Source organism: Marmota flaviventris, chromosome 10 (assembly GCF_047511675.1).
Source record: "Marmota flaviventris isolate mMarFla1 chromosome 10, mMarFla1.hap1, whole genome shotgun sequence".
NCBI classification, from domain to species: domain Eukaryota; kingdom Metazoa; phylum Chordata; class Mammalia; order Rodentia; family Sciuridae; genus Marmota; species Marmota flaviventris.
The window spans coordinates 118,773,151-118,793,088 of NC_092507.1; the positions used below are offsets into that span (position 1 = coordinate 118,773,151).

At 36.1% G+C, this 19,938-nt stretch overlaps 1 protein-coding gene across 4 annotated transcripts in view; it reads right to left on the bottom strand.

Annotated features, from left to right (window-relative positions):
- Dap3 (death associated protein 3) overlaps positions 1 to 19,938 on the bottom strand; it is a 34,841-nt gene that overhangs the window by 12,758 nt on the left and 2,145 nt on the right. For 3 of the 4 annotated variants that reach the window (XM_027920757.3, XM_027920758.2, XM_027920756.2), the window contains exons 2-3: positions 4,166 to 4,219; positions 1,631 to 1,753 (exon numbers count right to left, since the gene is read on the bottom strand). In XM_027920757.3, the coding sequence (XP_027776558.1) occupies positions 1,631 to 1,753; positions 4,166 to 4,207 (165 nt within the window). In that variant the 5' untranslated portion in view covers positions 4,208 to 4,219. Of the gene's footprint in view, positions 1 to 1,630; positions 1,754 to 4,165; positions 4,266 to 19,938 lie in introns of all 4 variants that reach the window. The other variant, XM_071618368.1, reaches the window with a different exon arrangement.

Here is a 19,938-nt window from a genome sequence, read left to right on the forward strand (position 1 = left end):
AACCTGAATGATAAAGCCACTTGTTCAGCAAATAAACTCTAGATGTGGAGGTAACAGAGATAATTTTTGCCATCTGGATTCTTTGGTGGTGTGTACAGAGATGCTCCAGTCATGTGACAAAATCATCTGCATGCTGCTGTTTCCATAGAAACCCCAGATGAATTGGCAAGGAAAGGGACTACAATTATAGAAGAAGCTGAAAGATACATCAGTGACTTCATTCACTTATTCTATTTCATTCTGTGCTTGTGAAAAATAGATGAATGCTAGAGACGCATTTAAAATACATTCTATTGAGATGACATTTTGGATAGGGAGTTATTTTTAAAAAGTTTAATTAGTTAATTATTTATTGGTACTGGGGATTGAACTCAGAGGTGCTTTACCACTGAGCTACATCCCCAGATCTTATTTATTTGGAGACAGGGTTTCACTAAGCTATTGAGTGAGACTGGCCTTGAATTTGTGATCCTCCTGCCTCAGCCTCCCAAGCCATTGGAATTATAGGAGTGCAACACCATACCTGGTTTATTTTTTTAAAATTTCACACAGCCATATTAAGATTGGAGGACTCAGAGGGGTAGGTGCAGGGACAAAAAAGGTGTCAGTTCCCTTCACCTTAAAGCACGGACCACACAACTAATTTTACTTATGAGAGGCAGCAACAACTCCGGGAAAGGAGAAAGGAAGTCGACCCATCTACTTTAATCGGACTGGAAAATGCAACTGGATCCTGCTGGAATCTGGATTCTGCTGATGAACTTCATTTCAGATGCCACTCTTCCAATAACAAATCAAGTCAGGTTTCTCTCCAGATACTTGGAAATCCATTTTAAAGGTGGAAAATAATACCAGATTGGTTATTAGGAAAACTGGGTTATTTACCTGCCCTGCTGTGCAGTTTTGAGCAAGTAGTTTGATTTTTTTAGGATTTTCCGTATGAGGATTTGGTAAGCTATGGCTGGTTGTTTTTTTCTTTTTTCCTTCTTTTTGGTACTGAGGATTGAGCCCATTAAGCTACATCTCCAAACCTTTTATTTTTTTTATTTGGAGATGGGATCCCACCAAGTTGCCCAGGTTGGTTTCAACTTGTGATCCTCTTGCCCCAGTCTCTCGAGTGCCTGGGACTACACACATGCACCACTGTGCCAGGCTGGTCATTATTTTTTTTTTCCGGGTCTGTGTGTGGTGGTGCTGGGGGTCCAACCCAGATCCCCATAAACACTAGGTAAGTGTTCTATCATTGAGGTACACCAGAGCTGGGCCTTGGTCATGTGTTTTGTAAATAAAATTTTATTGGAACACAACCACACCTAATTTGTTCATGGCGGCACTGAGTAACCGTGACAGACATATTCTAGCCCACAAGCTTAAACTATTAAGCTTGTCCTTTAAGGAGAATTTTGCCACCCTGCATACAATATCAATAACAATAATAAGTTTAGTACTTACTGAGTACTTTATGTTACCTTAATATCAGACAGGGACAGGGAATATTTGGGTTATAGAGATTTGAATATATGTAAAATTGCTTAGTTTCCTTAAATTTCAGGTTTCCTAATATGTAAAAAGAAGACATCAGCACAAAGTATAATTCATGAAATACCTCACATATACATTAGCAACTCACCGGGTCACTTTCATTAGTGCGGGAAATGGCTCTGGGACTCTCAATTGGAGCCTGGTTTTCTAGGTGAGCAGCAGCGATTCGGGGTGTCTGGGTCCCAGTGTGCAAAAAACATCTAGGATCCAACTATAAAAGAAAGCATTTTTAGTGTTTTGAAATTATTAGGCTTTTTATACTTGCTATAACACCAAGGATGTAAGCTGTATCTACAACAGGGAAAAAATGTCACATATATATATATACATATATATCTATCATACAACAAATACTAAGTACATGTGCCTACTAATAAATATTTCCTTAAAGAAATGTAATGAGGAAGTATATACAGCATCTAGCCAATGAAAACAAATTGCCTAATAGGCAATTTAATAAACTGTAGAGGAAACCTCCGAACTATTACGTATAGATTTCAACTTAAATTAATGGTATAAGGTAATAGGGTGTTCCAATTTTGTATGATTGTAAACTAGCTCCACAGTAGATGAAGCACATCAAATAGTCCTCTACATTTCTCTGCCTCCACTGTAAATAGTTTGGGGTCAGGTGACTACTTTTGGCTAAAGAGCTGTGAGTGGAAATAACTTGTGTGTCAGTTCTAGTCAAAACCAATTAAAAGTGGGTCTAAATTCTCTCCTTTTCCCGCTGAGGTGGCAACCTTAAAAGCTACATGTTACTGTGTGCAGTGGCATGCTTGTAATCTAAGATACTTCAAGGGGGAAGCAGGAGGATCATTGAGCACAGGATTTTATCCAGTCTGGACAACACAGCAAGACTGCCTTGGGGGGGCGGGCGCGGAAAAGAGCTACACGTTGAGAAGGTATCCCATGAAGATAAAACTTTGTCCCCAACCCTTATCTTGCCTCAAAACCCTTTGGAAATACAGGAACAGGAAAAAAGATCACTTACAGAGAACACAAAAACACAAACAAGAATTAAGGGCTTATTACCTCAATAAAGTAATGTGTCTAATCTACCTTTGTACTAATACTACTCATGTTTATGTACTGGAGAGAAAGCATCATGTCTTTTAAAAGTGGAAAACCAAAAATATTCAAAGGCCACTTGGTGGTGCTATTTCTACAGTAATCTGATGACTTTTTAGTTACACCTTTTCTAGCAAATTAAAAGATAAATGGATTCCTTAATTCTTAGAGTGTTATAATTGGCATCACTCAGCTAATCTTGTTTTTAGGAAAAACAACCAAATATACAATTGCCTCTGCACAATTCCAGAATGCACATCATGCAATTCCTGCAAGAACAATATCGAATATATAAGATCAACTTGAACCAAACTAAAATCACCAACAAAATTCTTTTCTCCAATATCTCGTTATAGTCTAGTCTCAAGTGTTATCTGGTATTAAGGAAGCAATTTTAGCCTTGTAATATTCAGCTGGGACCAGAGTTCATTCTACTGTTGATCTTTGCTTTTATTTCATTTTATAATAATATGCTATTTTATGTATATAGACTTCTTCATAAATAAATCCTGGGGTTGGAGGTAGGAAGAGGAAAAAAATATACTGGAGGAAGCGCTCCTTTTTCTAGAGAATTTAATCTGTAATTACATGCTCTTCTGGCCATTTCTCATCCTCAGGATTTAGTTCTGGGAGGATTTCCTGTGGACTCAACTAATCTAGGTTAGGTGCTACTCCTGGGTGCTGCAACAGTACCATACCACACAAATTATTTATTCATGAATCTACTACTGGACTGTGAGGTTCTGGAGTATGTGGATCGTAAAGTACAATATGGCCCCATAATTAGGTCATAAGCTTTAAAGTCAGACAGATTTGGTATCTAGGCTTTATAACTTTGCAGCCAATTTCTTAGGTAAGTTACCTAGCCATTCTAATCTTTAGTTCCTACATATTTGAAATAGGGATATTATCTACTTCATGGGTTGCTCATGAGGATTAAAATAACACAGTTAACACAGTATCCAGCACATAATGAAATGCTCTCTAAATAGTAACTATAATAGTGAAATGAGCCATTTTAGAATTCTGAGTACCCGCCATATAAAAGGTACTGAAAAAGCTATTTTGGTAAATAAATGAAAGGAATGAAGTAAAGCCACAGATTGCTCCCCAATATATGATTTCATTCTACCATTAGATTTATAGGTCTAAATAGGCAAATTGTTTTTCTTTTAGATACTTCACTAAGGGAGATAATCATTAGTCCAATAAGAAAAAAATTAATAAGGATAAGTGCAATTAAACTTAACCTTTTTTTTCTTTTTTTTGGTGCTGGGGATTGAACCTATGGCCTTGTGCATGCAAGGCAAGCACTGTACCAACTGAGCTATATCCTAAGCCCCGTAACCATGTTTTTTGAAAAACATATCCTATCACACGGTAAATTCTCATGCACAACTATTCTACTGAGATCTGTTACCTGAAAACTTAGAGCAACTGGCAGTGAAGTTCATGGGTAGAAAATTGGAATTGTGCCTGTTCTTTTGAGTGCATACTTAGAAATCTACCTACAGATAGTTTGCACAAAGTGTTCAGGTCTGTTAGGACTTACCCTCTGGCCCCTGGAGATAAGCTTTGTTATCCCATTCAGCATTGTCCCTGAACTCTTTAAAAAAAAAAGTAAAAAGGTAAGCCACAACTGGGAAAGATACCTGAAACATGCAAAAAAGACAATGGATTAATATCTAGAATATGCATAAGAAAGTTTCCAGAAAAGGAAATATCAATGGTTAATAAACATAATAAATTTTCAATCTCATTACATTTCAGGGAGATGATAACTAAAATCCTGAAAACAAGATGACATTTACAATGACCATCATGGGAAACTGAAAAAGTTAGACAATAGCAAATGTTACAAGAGCCTGAGAAATACTGGGAATTTTCATACACTGCCACTGGGAGTATAAATACAAATACCTTGAAAAAATATTTGGGATTATCTTTGCAAAAATGAAAATGTATAACTCTGTGACCCTGATATTTTACTTCTTGGTGTTTATACTAGAAAAACACATACATGTGCAATGAGTGAGAACTATTACATCTAGCATGATATAATTTCATTCATTATTTGGGGGATATACTCATATGCAGTAGAACTGAAACAAGTGAAATGGAAGAAAAAAGTTAAAAAAAATGGTTACTCTTAGGAAGGAAGGAAAGGGAAACAATTGGGGAAGGATGCACAAATGCACACAATCATCAGGTAATGATCTATTAACACTAGATAATGGATAAATGAGTATTTTATTACTTTATGTTATGTGTTATATTTATTTATTTTTGTTATAAATTTTAAATATAGGGGTTGGGGTTGTGGCTCAGCGGTAGAGCACTCGCCTAGCATGTGCAAGGCCCTGGGTTCGATCCCTGGCACCACATAAAAATAAATGAAATAAAGGTATTGTGTCCAACTACAACTAAAATATATATAAAAGGAAATTTTAAATCTAAAAACCTCAATCTTTCAGGAGCCAAATGATGCGTATGCGTGTGTGTGTGTGTGTGTGTGTGTGTGTGTGTGTATGTGGTTTTTTTTTTTTTTTTACTGGGGATTGAACCCAGGGCTTTGCACATGCTGGGCAAGTGTTCTTTCATTGAAGTATACCCTCAACTCTTAAAGTTTAGAATACAATATGCCCTCTGCCCCTTTTACATAAGGAACCAAGATCTCCAGTGGATGCCTGAAACCAGAAGTACCAAACCATATAGATACTGTTTTTTACATACACACACACACACACACACACACACCTATGATAAAGTTCAATTCATAGTAACAGATTAACAACTAATAATTGAAAAGAACAATTATAATAATATAATGTAATGTTATGTGAATGTAGTCTCTCTCCTTCTCAAAATATCTTACTGTGGAACTGGGGGCAAGGCCAGCGGTGGACTACTTGCCTACCATGTATAAGACCATGGATTCAATCTCTAGCACCCCTCAAAAACAAAAGAAAACAAAACCCAGGCTTACTGAATTTTCACTTAAAGAAAGAATCCGACAGCTTTTCTTTGGTACATCTGAATTGCCAGCATCACTACTCTTGCACTTAGGGACCGTCACTAAGTAAAATAAGCATCACCTGAAAAGAAGCACTTCAACAATCAGGACATTCGGTCTCCTAACTGAGATGGCTACTAAGTGACTGATGGGTGGGTAGCGCATGTATTAGTATTACAGTTTGGATATACTAGACAGGGGGATGATTCAGTTGTAGGAAAGCAGAAAATTTCATCAAGCTTCTCAGAATGGTACACAATTTAAAACATGCAAACTGTTTATTTTTGTAATTTTTCATTCAAGATTTTTGGATCATGGTTTAACTTGGGTGACTGAAATTACAGAAAGTAAAACCACTATCTCGCCCTGATAGAATAAATTATTCTAGATGGTTAATTCATTTTGCTTAATCATTTCCACCTTTCTTATGACCAAAATTCTTAAAGCAACAACAGGCTGGGCACGGTGTATGCCTATAATCCTAGTGAGTCAGGAGGCTGAGGCAGGAGGATGGAAAGTTCAAGGACAAGTCTTAGCAAGTCAGCAAGACCCTCAGAAACTTTTAGTGAGACCCAGTCACAAAATAAAAACTAAAAAGGACCAGGGGTGTAGTTCAGTGGTAGAGCATCCCTGGATTCAATCCCCAGTTGGAAATCAAAAACCAAACCAAACCAAACAAAACAAAAAAACCCACAAAAACAACAAAAAACAAACAAACAAAAAAACCCCCACTAATAACAAAGTCAAGTTACTGTGTGCCAAGTACCATGGTGAACACAATGGTAAACAAACTGTTAATAGCCTCTAACCTAATACTATTTCCTTTGAGTTTTACCTCCTTTTAGTTTTCAAGTTTACTTTTTGATAAAAATGACAAGGATTCCTTAATTTGTTCATTCAAGAAACACATAATGATGTGCTTCTGCATGCTTATATCATACAGAGTACATAGTGGTAATATATATATATATATTAGAGACTGCCTCCTTTTTTATCTGTTGATTCCAGGGCTCCTTTGCTGCTTCTAAGAACCAGAGGCCTAGAGGCGCAGTTCCCAATATAAGTTTGGTAAATATTAACTAGTCCTATAAAAGGCACCAAAGATCTACGGCTGAAGAAATTTGAGAACTGATACAAAGTAATTTCTTGATTAATTACAATACATCTTAGCACATTAAAAGTTTTAGGGAAAACTATAATAGAGTTCATTTTATAGTTTCCCAAATTTACTTGGCCTTAACATCCTTTATTGAAAAATAGTAGTATTAATACCATTCTCTTAGATAACAAGAAGGCCCCTGCTAAGGAGTAAGGTGGTGGCTTTGTGTTTCCAAGCCCAAGGATGAACCTCTACTAGGTCCTAGACTGGGTTAGGACCCATCTGCTCTACTTATTACCTGTTGTCCTTAACTTTCAGTTGACTTCACTGGAGACAATTGCCCAATGCCTACCAACACTTGGTTCCTAATACAACTATGCAGACAAGAGTTGACCTAGCAGGTCTGAAATTCCTAGCAGCAAGTTTGGCCCTGAGCTGGTATCCAGGAACTTGGATTTCAGGATCACCACCCACCATGCGTACAACTGGCTAAGAATTTATGAAAGCTACGTGGTTTATAGTGAACATCTGCTTTCCTGCTGGGAATCTAGGAAGTCTGGAATTTTATACATGCTAAACAGTTGATGCCTACACAACCAACCCCCAATAAAAAACCTGGCACTGAGTTTCTAATAGGCTTCCCCAGTAGACAGCATTTCACAGGTACTGGCACAGCTTATTACTAGAGAAATTATGTGTATTCTTTATGATTCCATTGGGAAAGGAGTCTTGGAAGCTTCCTTTGATGATTTTGCTTTGCTTCCTTTCACTGTAATTAGTAACAGCCATAAATATAACTATATGCTGGTTTTTGAGTACTCCTATCAAATCACAGAATCTGAGGGCAATCTTGGTAATTACCAACACAAGCACTTAATGTCCAGTACCACCCAACACTCATCTCTACCTGGTGCCCAATACCATCTTTGACAAACTCAAGTTTCTTCACCCCAATTCTTAATTCTCCCCCATTAATTCTCTCCTGTGCCTTTAGCACTATTTCCCTTGCACTCTCATGCCAATTCTGACACCACATGGCAAGTGATTTCCAACCCAAAGCCCTCCCACCCAATCTCATCTCTCCTGATCCCTAAACTACTCGTAGTACCAGTGTCATTCTAAAAATATCTGTCCAATTCTGCTCCCTAGGTCTTACCAGTGCTCCCTGGAACAAATACTACTATGGAAGAGTTATGGGTTCTGGAGGGAATCTCAGTCCTGGAGACAAGAGTGAGCAACACGGGCTGGGGATGTGGCTCAAGCGGTAGCGCGCTCGCCTGGCATGCGTGCGGCCCAGGTTCGATCCTCAGCACCACAAATAAACAAAGATGTTGTGTCTGCTGAAAACTAAGAAATAAATATTAAAAAAAAGAGTGAGCAACATGGTCTAGAAGTCACTTCTTTGTTTTCATGGTTCTGGGGATCAAACTCAGGTCCCTGTATGTGCAGGGCAAGTGCTGTGTGAATAAGCTATACTACTAGCCTGAGGCTATTTCTTCCCATAGGTGTGCCAGTGGACTAGTATTCTGGCTATGTTATAGACATTATGGGAAATGTTGGTCAGGAAAATGATCTTGTATATAAATTAAAACAACAGATCTACTAGTCTTAACATTGAACATCTCTAACCCATTTTCTTCATTGAAGTCTTGCTTAAAATCCTTTAATATTTTCTCACTGTTTTTAACAGAAAAGATCTTGTTACTATATAATAGGGAGGGATGAATAACAAAAGTCAGATCCCCAAGCAGATAATCTCCAACCACATTTTTCAATGTCATTTAAAATACCTATAAGCAAAAACAAACAAAAAGCCTAAAAGCAGAAAGAATCCTATTGGTAAATCAAATGAATGTGAAAGATATTTGCTCATTCTATTTTCCAGGGCATAAACAAACCAGAGCTTGGCATGATAAAGGCTGAAAGCCACTAATTCTATGAAAACTTGGGCACTAATTTCTGCTTTTGGGCTTTCATGTCATTTGAAGACTTATTTACAGAGCAAAGGAGTTTTTACTTGTAACTAGAAGATAGATAAGGACAGGCTTCCTATTAAAAATGAGTGACAGTAAAAACTAAAGTAAACGATAATTATTTCAAGGATTGCAGGGAGCAAAAATGAAAAAAATTCTCAAAGATATCATTAAATACTTCTGTTTTTCAATTGTCAACCACCTATTCCAAAAGTTCTGCCTCCACCCCTACCTCCTGTCATTTTTTATTTAAAATGTGAGTAACGCAGTTCCTTTAATCTTTTAAGTTCTTTGAAGCTTTACCAAATGTACTTGGAAAGGACAGTCACTATTGTATTATTTAGAAAACACACACACACACACACACACACACACACACACATTTTAATTAAGGAACCCAGAGGTATTTTACCACTGAGCCACATTCCCAGCCCTTTAAAATCTTTCTTTTGAGACGGTCTCACTAAGTTGCTGAGGCTGGCCTCAAATTCGAACTCCTTCTGCCTCATACTTCCAAGTTGCTGGGATTACAGGTGTGCACCACCACACCCAACTAGTCACTATTGTATTTAAACTTCAACTACTATACAGATGAAACATTTAGCTAGATTTAGGACATTTCTTAAAAAAAGAAAAAAAAAGGTAAACTTGTCTATATAGGTCAAATGTAACCCGAGAAGGAAGTCAGAAAAAGCCTGTCCAAATTTAGAAATTTATACCAATGACTGCATGCTAAAACTTCAGTATTCATAAAAATCGTTAAGTTTCATTTTTTGAAACATTTTTTTCCCACTAAGTATAAATAGCTTGTACTGTGTTTTTTTTTTTGAGGTACTAGGAATTGAACCCAAGGTTTCATACATGCTAGGCAAGGACTTTACCACTGAGCTACATCCCCATCCTTTTTGATTTTGAAATAGGATCTTCCTAAGCTGCTCAGGCTGGCCTTGAACTTGTGATCCTTCTGCCTCATACCTCCCAGTAGCTGGGATTAAGGTATGTATCACCACACTAGGTAATAGTTTGTTATCTTTAATTACTGAATATTATTCCATGATATTGTGCCACAGTTTGTTTAAGCATTTAAACAAATTTCCACTGAAGGACATCTGGGTTGTTTCCAGTTCTTAACTATCATGAAAAAAGTAGTTATGAACATTCATGTACATGATTTTGTGTGAAGAGAATCATAGATCCTTTAGGTTAATTTGATCTAGTTTAAGAACTGAATGAATTCAGAACTAAATTATGTCTACATTAATTGAAACTATGATCACTGAATATTTTTCAGAAACAGGCTGTATCAGCCAGGAGGCTGAGGAATGAAGATTGAAAGTTCAAAGTCAGTCTCAGAAACTTAGTGAGATCCTAAGCAAATCAGTGAGACACTGTTTCAAAATAAAAAATAAATAGGGCTGGGGATGTGGCTCAGTGGTTGAGCATCCCTGGTTCTATCCCCGGTAACCCCCCCCCATCCCATTCCCAAAAAAGAAGCAGGATGTATGGTAAACAATTTGTAGTAATTATCTTACAACAATCCTATGAGGCAGATGTTATTATTATTATCCCCAGGTGAAAATAAGTATGAATAGAATATATAACTTCTCAAAGGTAGTTTTAGAATTGAAAGCTATACTTGAATATAAGACTTTCTTTCCCATTAGCCATGGTATATACTACACCATCAATCATCAATGTTTAATAATTTCTAGTGACGAGAAACAGTCCATGTAGTTTAAAAACTGAATATACTCTCACAATGAATGGTGAAATGTCTCCTTATAGCTTCCTTTTACTGTCAGTTTTTCTCTTGGATTTTATAAGTTATTTTCCAAATGACAACTTTTCAAATATTAAAGGTAGTTATGTCCTAATTTTTTCTGTTGCTGGGTAAATGTCTTCAGTTTCTTAACTTAAAGTAATAATCGTGTAATGTAAGTCCACTCTCTATATTATCTCAATACACTTGAGATATGATCTGTCCTTTCCTAATTATTACATTTCAGAGTGACTATTTGTAACTATCATACCACTGTTTCATGAGAACACATTTTACTAAAATCACCTCTTAAAAAACCCTCAAAACAGATCACTTACATGTAAAATAAAATTCTTAAATCACAGGTGAAATCTTCATGACCTTAAGTTATGCAATGGCTTCTTAAATATGACACCAAAAGCACAAGTGACAAAAGTAAAAATATACACTTAAATTTCATAAATATTAAAACATGTGCTTTACAATTCACAATAACCAAATTATGGTTCAAATTATCAACTTATATACCCATCAATAATGAATAGATTAAGAAAATGTGATATATATACACAATGAAGTTTTTTCAGCTACAAAGAATAATGAAATTATGGCATTTGCTGGCAAATGAATGGAAATGGAGACCATCATGCTAAGTCAAATAAGCCAGTTTCAGAAAATCAAAGGTTGAATATCTTCTCTCTATGTGGAGGTTAGAACAAAATAAGAGAAAGGAGGAGGGGAGGAAGTGCTACCATAAAGATATTGGGATAATCAATACAGTAGAAGGAAATCAAGAGGGAGGGAGGAAGGACAGGAAAGGGGAAGAAATGTGGAATGATTTTTAAAAAAATCATGCTATATGCATATATAAACACACCACAGGGAATTACACTTTCCATGTAAGTAGAAAGAACCCATCAAAATAAATAAATAGATGAGTGAAAGGAAGATCAGTAGAGGAAGGAGAATGGGTTAAGTGAGGAGGGGAAGGAAAGCAGGGATCAGGAACTGAAATAAAATTCCATGCATGTATAATTTTGTTGAAATGAACTCAGTTAACATGTATAAACTATAATGCTTTAAAAACAACAAAAGTAGGGCTGGGATTGTGGCTTAGCGGTGGAACGCCTGCCTGGCACGGGTGGGACCCGGGTTCGATCCTTAGCACCACATTAAAAATAAAGGCATTGTGTTGTGTCCATGTACACCTAAAAAATAAATATGTTTTTTAAAAAAAGTCCTGTGCTTCAAAACATATCATCAAGAAAATGGAATAGGTGGGTGGGGGTTGTGGCTCAGCAGTAGAGTGCTCACCTAGAACATGTGAGGCCCTGGGCTCGATCCTTAGCACCACATAAAAATAAACAAATAAATGTATTGTGTCCAACTACAACTAAAAAATAAATATTAAAAAAAGAAAATGGAATAGGAGAAAATATTTGTAAATCACATATCTGACTAAGAACTTATATCTGTAATATAACTTCATACCCACTAGGATGGCTAAAATCAAAAGATCAGACAGTAACAAGTATTAGAGAGGATCTGGAAAAACATTTCTGACACCAAATGTGTGGATCTTCCAAACCAAGCAATTCTCCAATTCTCTATGGACACCAATTAATCAGATGTTCTACTCATACTATTTACCCTCAGATCCTACCAGTTAATAGCTTTGTTCTGTAAGACTACCCCTCACTTCAGAAGACAATCACCTTTTACATTGCTGTTGGGATTACAAAATAGTGCCGCCACTTTGGAAAGTTTGGCAGTTTCTCAAAAGGTAAAAATGGAATTAACAGATGACCTTGCAAGTCCACTCTTTGTTATATAAGAGAAATGAAAATATGCATACACAAAACTTGTGCACAAATGCTCACAGGAGTGTCATATACATAATGGCCAGAAAGGGGAAACAACTCAAATGTCCATCAACTGATATAGCTGTGCAATGAAATGTTACTTGGCAATAACAAAAAATGGAGTTCTGATACATGTTGTGACATGGAAAAACCCTAAAAACAAAACAAAAAAAGAAGACAGTCAATGAAGAAGATATATAGTATGATTCCAATTATATGAAATGTCCAGAATTGGCTTATTAATCATATAATTGAGTAGTGGTTGCTAAAGTATTGGGGGGGGGGAGAAATAAGGAGTGACTGCTGCCACAATTCTTCTGGGGTAATAAAAATGTTATAAGAGATGGGGATGTTGTTCATTGGTAGAGCACTTGCCTAGCATGCACAAGGACTGGGTTCAATTCCTAGCACTGCATATGCACACACACTTGTGTGCGTACACACAAACAAAATCTAGGTAAAAATGTTCTAAAATTAGGTAGTGGGAATGGTTGAATACTTCTGTGAATATACTTAGAAAAGAGTGTATTTTAAGGTATGTTAATTATATCTTAATAAAGCTGTGATTTAAAAATGTTGCTAGTTAGCCATATTAAAATATATAACAGTAGTAGCAGTTAACATACACGGTTAATGTGCCAATGTAATATATATCTTACATATTAAAAATTTTTTTTAGTTGTAGACGAACAATGCCTTTATTTTTATTTATTTATTTGTATGCAGTGCTGAGGATCGAACCCAGTGCCTCACACATGCTAGGCAAGTGCTCACCACTGAGCTATAGCCCCAGCCCTTACATACTTTATTTTGTTACAGCATCCTCTGAAGCACTATTTTAGTGACTGCTGTATAAGGAGCCACACAGAACTCAAAAAGTTAAAACAATAACTATTTATTACTGTGTACAAGTTTATAGCTATAGGTTATCTGGTTAATTTTTTGGCCCTGGGTTGATTTGGTGATCTCTGTTGGACTGGTTTAGGATGACTGATTTTGCTCCATACCATCTTTCAACCTTTAGCTGTGTGGCCTACACTTGTTCTCACAGCAGTGACAAATTAAAGGTCCAAGAGAGCTAAATGACTTATGGCCTCTTGAATTCTAGGCTCCAAATTTGTAGAGTAACACTTCTATTCTTCTATTGAAGCCCCTTTGCTAGGCCAACTCAGAAAAAAGACTGCCTCTTAATGGAAGGAACTACAAAATTACCAATTTTCTGACACAAAAAGCATAGTGCGACATAGAATACATAAACATGATAAAAGAAAAATTGTTTCCTCTACTTCCAAAATTTCTGACACCAAATGCATGGGTCTTCCAAACCAAGCAATTCTCCAATTTTCTGTGGACACCAATTAATTAGATGTTCTACTCACACTATTTACCTTCAGATCCCACCAGTTAATAGCTTTGTTCTGTAAGACTGCCCCTCACTTCAGAAGACAATCACAAGTAATGGGTTCCAAAGTTATCCATGCTTCTAACTGATTTGGCTACATACTAGGGATTCCCAGGACCCTTCTTCAAGTTTGATAATTTGCTAAAATGACTCAGAAAAATCAAGGGGAAAAAATACTTATGTTTATTGGTTTATTACAAAGGATATGATGAAATGTACAAATGAACAACTAGATTAAATATACAAGGATCCTATGTGCAAGAGCTTTTGTACCCCTGGAATGTAGTGTGCATTCCTGGCTTGTGAATACTTTTGCTAACCTGAAAGCTCCTACCCCTATTTGTTCAGATTTGTATAGAGGCTTCGTCATTAACTCAGTCTATAGCCCCATCTGGGAAATGGGTTTGAAAATTCTAATCATGGTTTGTTTTTTCTGGTGACCAGCCAACATCTGGAAACTATCCAGGAATTCAACAAAAGTCATCTCATTAAAACAAAAGATATTCCTACCATTCAAGAAATTCTAAGGAATTTAGGAACCAGCTCAAAGACCAGATACTGGAACAAAAATTGCTCCTGGCACCCCTCCCTATTACTTAGGATATTAGAAGAGTTTTAGAAACCGTGTCAGGAGCCAGGAGTAGTGACCAATATATGTATTCTTATTCTGTTTTATATGGAAACTGGACTCAAGAGCCCACATTCTGCATCACTGTACTGTATTTCCTCTAGGCAACTTCAATCCTTCATTTGTGCAGCTGTATGTTGAAAGTGATCTTAGTAAAGAAAGAATAATTGAGTTAATAAAATTCATTTAAATAATTATGAATCTTATTTCAGTTTGTTGAAAAATTTTTTAATAGAATTTTTATAAGTTTATAAAACTTTATTTTGAACATTTATTTCTAAAGTTAATTAGACAATTAAAAGCTGTTCTGAGGGGCTGGCGATACAGCTTAGTGGTAGAGTGCTTGCCTAGCATGCATAAGGCCCTGAGTTCAATTCCTAATACTAAGGGGAAAAAAGCCGTTTTGATAAAATTTTAAATCAGAAATTATGGAATGGTTGCAGTTTCCTACCCGTTTCAGCATCCAATAGAATTTGGCTTCTTTTTTGACAACACACTATTAAATTTTTTTTTTTCTTCTTGGTGAATAATCACAAGGATTTATATAAGCCCTGACCTATATACCTCCAGCCCCATAGACTTAAAAATCTTGAGCCACACAGACAGCTGTTAACCATTTGTAATTAGTTAAAAAAAAAAACTTTTTTTAGTTAAAAAAATTTAAACTAAGGCAGATGTGGTGACACAACCTTTAATCCCAGTCACTTGGGAGGCTGAGGCAGGAGGATCACAAATTCGAGGTCAGGCTAGACAATTTAGTGAGACCCTGACTCAAAATTAAAAGTGCTGAGGATGTAGCTAACTAGCAGAGCAACCCTGGGTTCAATCCCTAGTAACCACCCCCACCACAGAAATCAACCTTATAGATACAATTATCATATATTCATCATTTAGCTTCTCCAATGTTAACATCTAACATGATCATATACAATTATCAGAAATAAGAAATTAACATTGGGTAGCCAGGCTTAGTGACACATGCCTATAATCCCAGCAGTTTTGGAGGCTGAGGCAGGAGGATCAAGAGTTCAAAGCCACCTCTGGAATGGTGGCAAAAGTCTAAGCAACTTACTGACACTCTATCTCCAAAAACAACAACAAAAAAAACCATGCAAAATAGGGCTGGGGATGTGGCTCAGTGGTGTACCTGAGTGGTGTACCCCCCCCCCCCAATTAAAAAAAAAATAGAGAAATTAATATTGGTACAATACTATTAACTAAACCACAGGCTTTATTTGGAGTTTTCTCAGCTTTTGTGTTACAGACTTTAATCAAAGACCCCATATATGGTGATCTTTTTGTTTTTCTAAATCTACCACCAACATATTACTTACAAAAAAATTTGTGAAAACTATAAATTTGAAAAAATATATTCTTAATGAATTCATATAAGTCATTCATACAACTAATAAACAGAATAGAGTCTGCAGCATAGTCTAGATCAGTGGTTGAAAACTGTGGCCATATATTAGTTATACCCAGGTTTGGTTTAAAATTTCTGATGCTGAGATTGTATCTCAGACTAGATAAATCAGTCTCTGGGAGTGTGACCCAGGCATCAGTTATTAAAGGTCCTTAGCTCATTTAGTGTACAGTCCTCACTAAGAACCTCTGGACAGGTATCAATGGTTAAGAGAATTTCAACCATTTAACTAATCCATAGTTTTTGGGTATGGTCAATCAATTAAACATTCACTATACATTTCTCCAAAAAACCATAGGGAGAGACAGTCAAGTACCTTACTTTCATGAATGAAGACATAATACAAGTAATTAGATTCTTTTTATCTGCCACTCTAGGAATTCTAACAAGAAAAATATATTAGTCTGTCATGACTTTTCTTCTACTGAAACCAGACCAATTTCCTCTGATAATAATTTTCGAAATTAGTGGTTCTGAGCTAGGGTGATTTAGGTTTTCTCTCCCTAGAACATTTGGCAATGAATATCAAGGTACACTTCAGGTTATCAAAACTGGAGGATGGGAGGGGGTGTCCTACTGGCATCTAATGAGTAGAGGCCAGGGATGCTGCTAAACATTCTACAATGTACAAGAGAGTCCCTCACAACCAATAATGACCCAGTCCCAAATGTCAATAGTATTGAGGATTAGAACGACTGTTCTAAATCTTGAGTCCTATAGGAAAAATTTGGTCACAAGACTAATCTCATTGCTTTCATAACTTCAGGTAGAAAAAAAAACCAATTTGTAATATTGAATTTTCTAATCTTCAAAATATTTATTTCCCCAGGTTTGGATTCCTAGAGCAACATTAGGACTATAGAAGTAAAGGAGTTCTGAAACACAGTAATGATAAACTTCAACAGTGTAAACTTCAAGTTCTCAACTCTGTACCTCTAGGTGGTTTTGCTAGGAATGACACACATCTAGTTTATAATTTTGATAACAATGCAAATGATGATGTAAGCATACTATCTCTTCTAATATGTAAAGCAAGAAGGAAGGAAATACATGGGATTGGGATTGCTAAAGAATATTCTGGATATTCCTCAACAAACTGAATCTAGTGTTTAACTCCAGAGATCCCTAAACACTTTACAAAAAGCATATTAAGAATACACATGCCCAGGGTTAATATCTCAGAATTGTAGGGCTCACTGACATACCTAAACAATAGCAGCTCCATGAGACCTTGCTTCTAAATAAAATATAAAAACAGGCTGGGGATGTGGTTCAGTGGTTAAGCGCCTCTGGGTTCAATCTCCAGTACCAAACCCCCCCCCCCAAAAAACAAAAAAACAAACCAAAAACAAAAACCAAGCAAACAACAACAACAACAACAAAAAAACAGTAAATGCAGGAATAGGGAATATCTCCTTTGACTTCTTTCTTCTAGTTTAAAGCATATGGGAAAAAAATTCCAAGGAATCCAAAAACATTAAGTAACTATGATAGCAACAGTTAACACTGAACATCTTTTATGTGCCAGTCACTGTTCTATGTGTTTAATATGAGTTAATTAATTTATCTTTACAACAATCCCACAGTGTAGGTGCTGTTATTATCTCCAATTTACAGATGAGGAGATGTGGGGCAATTGTAGCAGAATGATTACTGTTGGGATTTGAAACCTGGCTTTCCCATTTAACAGCTGTATAACCTTGACCAAGTTTTTTAAACTTTTGTATGTCTGCTTCTCCATTTATAAAATGAAGATTACGTTAGTTTCTAAATATAGGATTCTTTTAAAGGTTTAGTGACTTATAAATTATAGTTTACAATTACTACTAAGTCTTTAAAATTTACATAGCTACCCAGTAAAATGTTAAGCCTTGAATCTAGGCAGTCTGGGGCAATATTTCTGCTTTGTAGGCAGTCATCTAAGTGATGAGTAAAGTCTTGGTATCCAAACAAAAACTTCAAAGTTCTTCCTTTGTTAAATATAAAGTTATTTATATACTCTTATGCCTATAAAGTATTTACTCACAATTTATCATTATATACTCAACCCTATATAGTCAATTCTATTCTTTTAACATTTGAAATGTTACTTACAAAGTTAATATCAAAGAAGGTTTCCTGGGGCTGGCGTTGTGGCTCAACAGTAGAGCGCTTGCCTAGCATGTGTGAAGTACTGGGTTTGATCCTTAGTACCACATAAAAATAAGTAAATAAAATAAAGCTCTGTATCTATCTACAACTAAAAAAAAAAAAAGTTTTCCTGTTTATCTATATTGCATTTAGACTTAGCAAGGAAGCACCATAAAATAAATATTTAATTACTTCTATCCTAATGGACAAGTCTAAGCTAACACCACTGCAGTACAGCAGTATAAAAGCTCTGTTGTGGATCTGGGGACTTAGCCCAGTGGCCAAGCTTGCTTACTATGTTCAAGGCCAAAGAAAACAAAGCCCAGTTGCCTATTTACAGCTTGAGGACTGATGTCAGTAAGGAAATATTGGAAACCTAGGTAGCTATGCTGTCCATCACTTTGAAGAAATTTCAGTTAAACTTCATTTTAAATAAAAAATCCACAATCCAAGGCAGACTATTTTAGAGGTTATCCATGATTTGGCTACCATAACTTATTAGTTTCCCATTGTTCCTATAACAAATTACTACAAAGTTAGTGGTGTAAAACAACAAAATTTACTTTACTATAGTTCTGTTGTTCAGAAATTCAAAATGAAAGTGTATTAGGGTTGCATTCTTTCCCAGAGAGTATAGACAAGAGTCTTTTTTTCTTGCCTTTTCTAGCTTCTGGAGGCTGCTTGGCTCCTGGCTCCCTTTTATTCTCAAAATCTGCAATGGCTGGTTCGGAGTTTCTCTCACATTATATCATTCTGCCAAGGGCTCTTCTGTCTCCCTCTTCTAGCTTTTATGGATTTGTAATTACAGCAGACCTAGCTGGGTAATCCAGGATAATCTCCTTAATTTAAGATCATCTAATTAGCAACCTTAATTCCATCTGTATCCTGATTTCCCTCTTGTCATGTAATCTAGTTCTAGGGAACTAGATTTATATCACAGGTTCCAGGGATTTGTATGTGGACACATCTGAGGAAACTATTATCTGTTTCTCTATCTTTGTAGGTTCAAATAATCCAAGGTTAATTCATTCTGTGAGGCCATTTTATTGTGCATTTAAGATGTATTTTAGTCTCTGAAAGACTCTGAGATCTGTAGTCATACTTAGCTGACAATTCATGAATCAGTATAATAACTGAAAGCTACTGATCCAGAGACTATAGCTTTTTTTTTTTTAATATACAGGTGATACCATTATTATTATTATTATTATTTTCTCTGTAGCAAGTGCAATTATGCTGTTGACAAGAAATTTTGCATGAAGGCAATGAGGTATGGTGAAAAAGTCAGGTTTTTAAGAGACAGGCCTAAAGACAAAATTACTTGATTTCTGTGAGCCTCAGGCTTCTCATCGCTGAGGACAGGATTATCTATCTCAAAGGTTGTTTATTATAAGGATTAAACAGGAAATATGTTCTCTTGGCATGACATTCCAACAACATTAGCTCTCTCATTCTCTTCTGGTATTTTAATTAAAAAAAAAATATTGGTCTGGGGATGTGGCTCAAGTGGTAGCATGCTCGCCTGGCATGAGTGCGGCCCGGGTTTGATCCTCAGCACCACATACAAACAAAGATGTTGTGTCCGCCGAGAACTGAAGAAAAATAAATATTAAAAAAATTCTCTCTCTCTCTCTCTCCCCCTCTCTCTTAAAAAAAAAAAAAATTAAAAAAAAAATTTTCTTAGTTATACATGGGCACAATATCTTTATTTTGTTTATTTATTTTTATGTGGTGCTGAGGATCGAACCCAGGGTCTCACATGTGCAAGGCTAGCGCTCTACTACTGAGCCACAACCCCAGCCCCTGGTATTTTAATTTTTAACTTTCATTTTAATATTTCCATGACTTGTTTTGCAACAGAGTATAAACAGTATGCAAAGAAATGTAAGACACAGTCTTTGCTTTCAACTAAAGTTGTCAGTAGCACAATATATTTGAATACATGAAATAAAGAAAGATGAGTTAAGCCTAGGTGGGCTCCATGAATCAGCTGGGATTTGTCTAGGAAAAATATATAATTAAGTAATTAAGGCTGC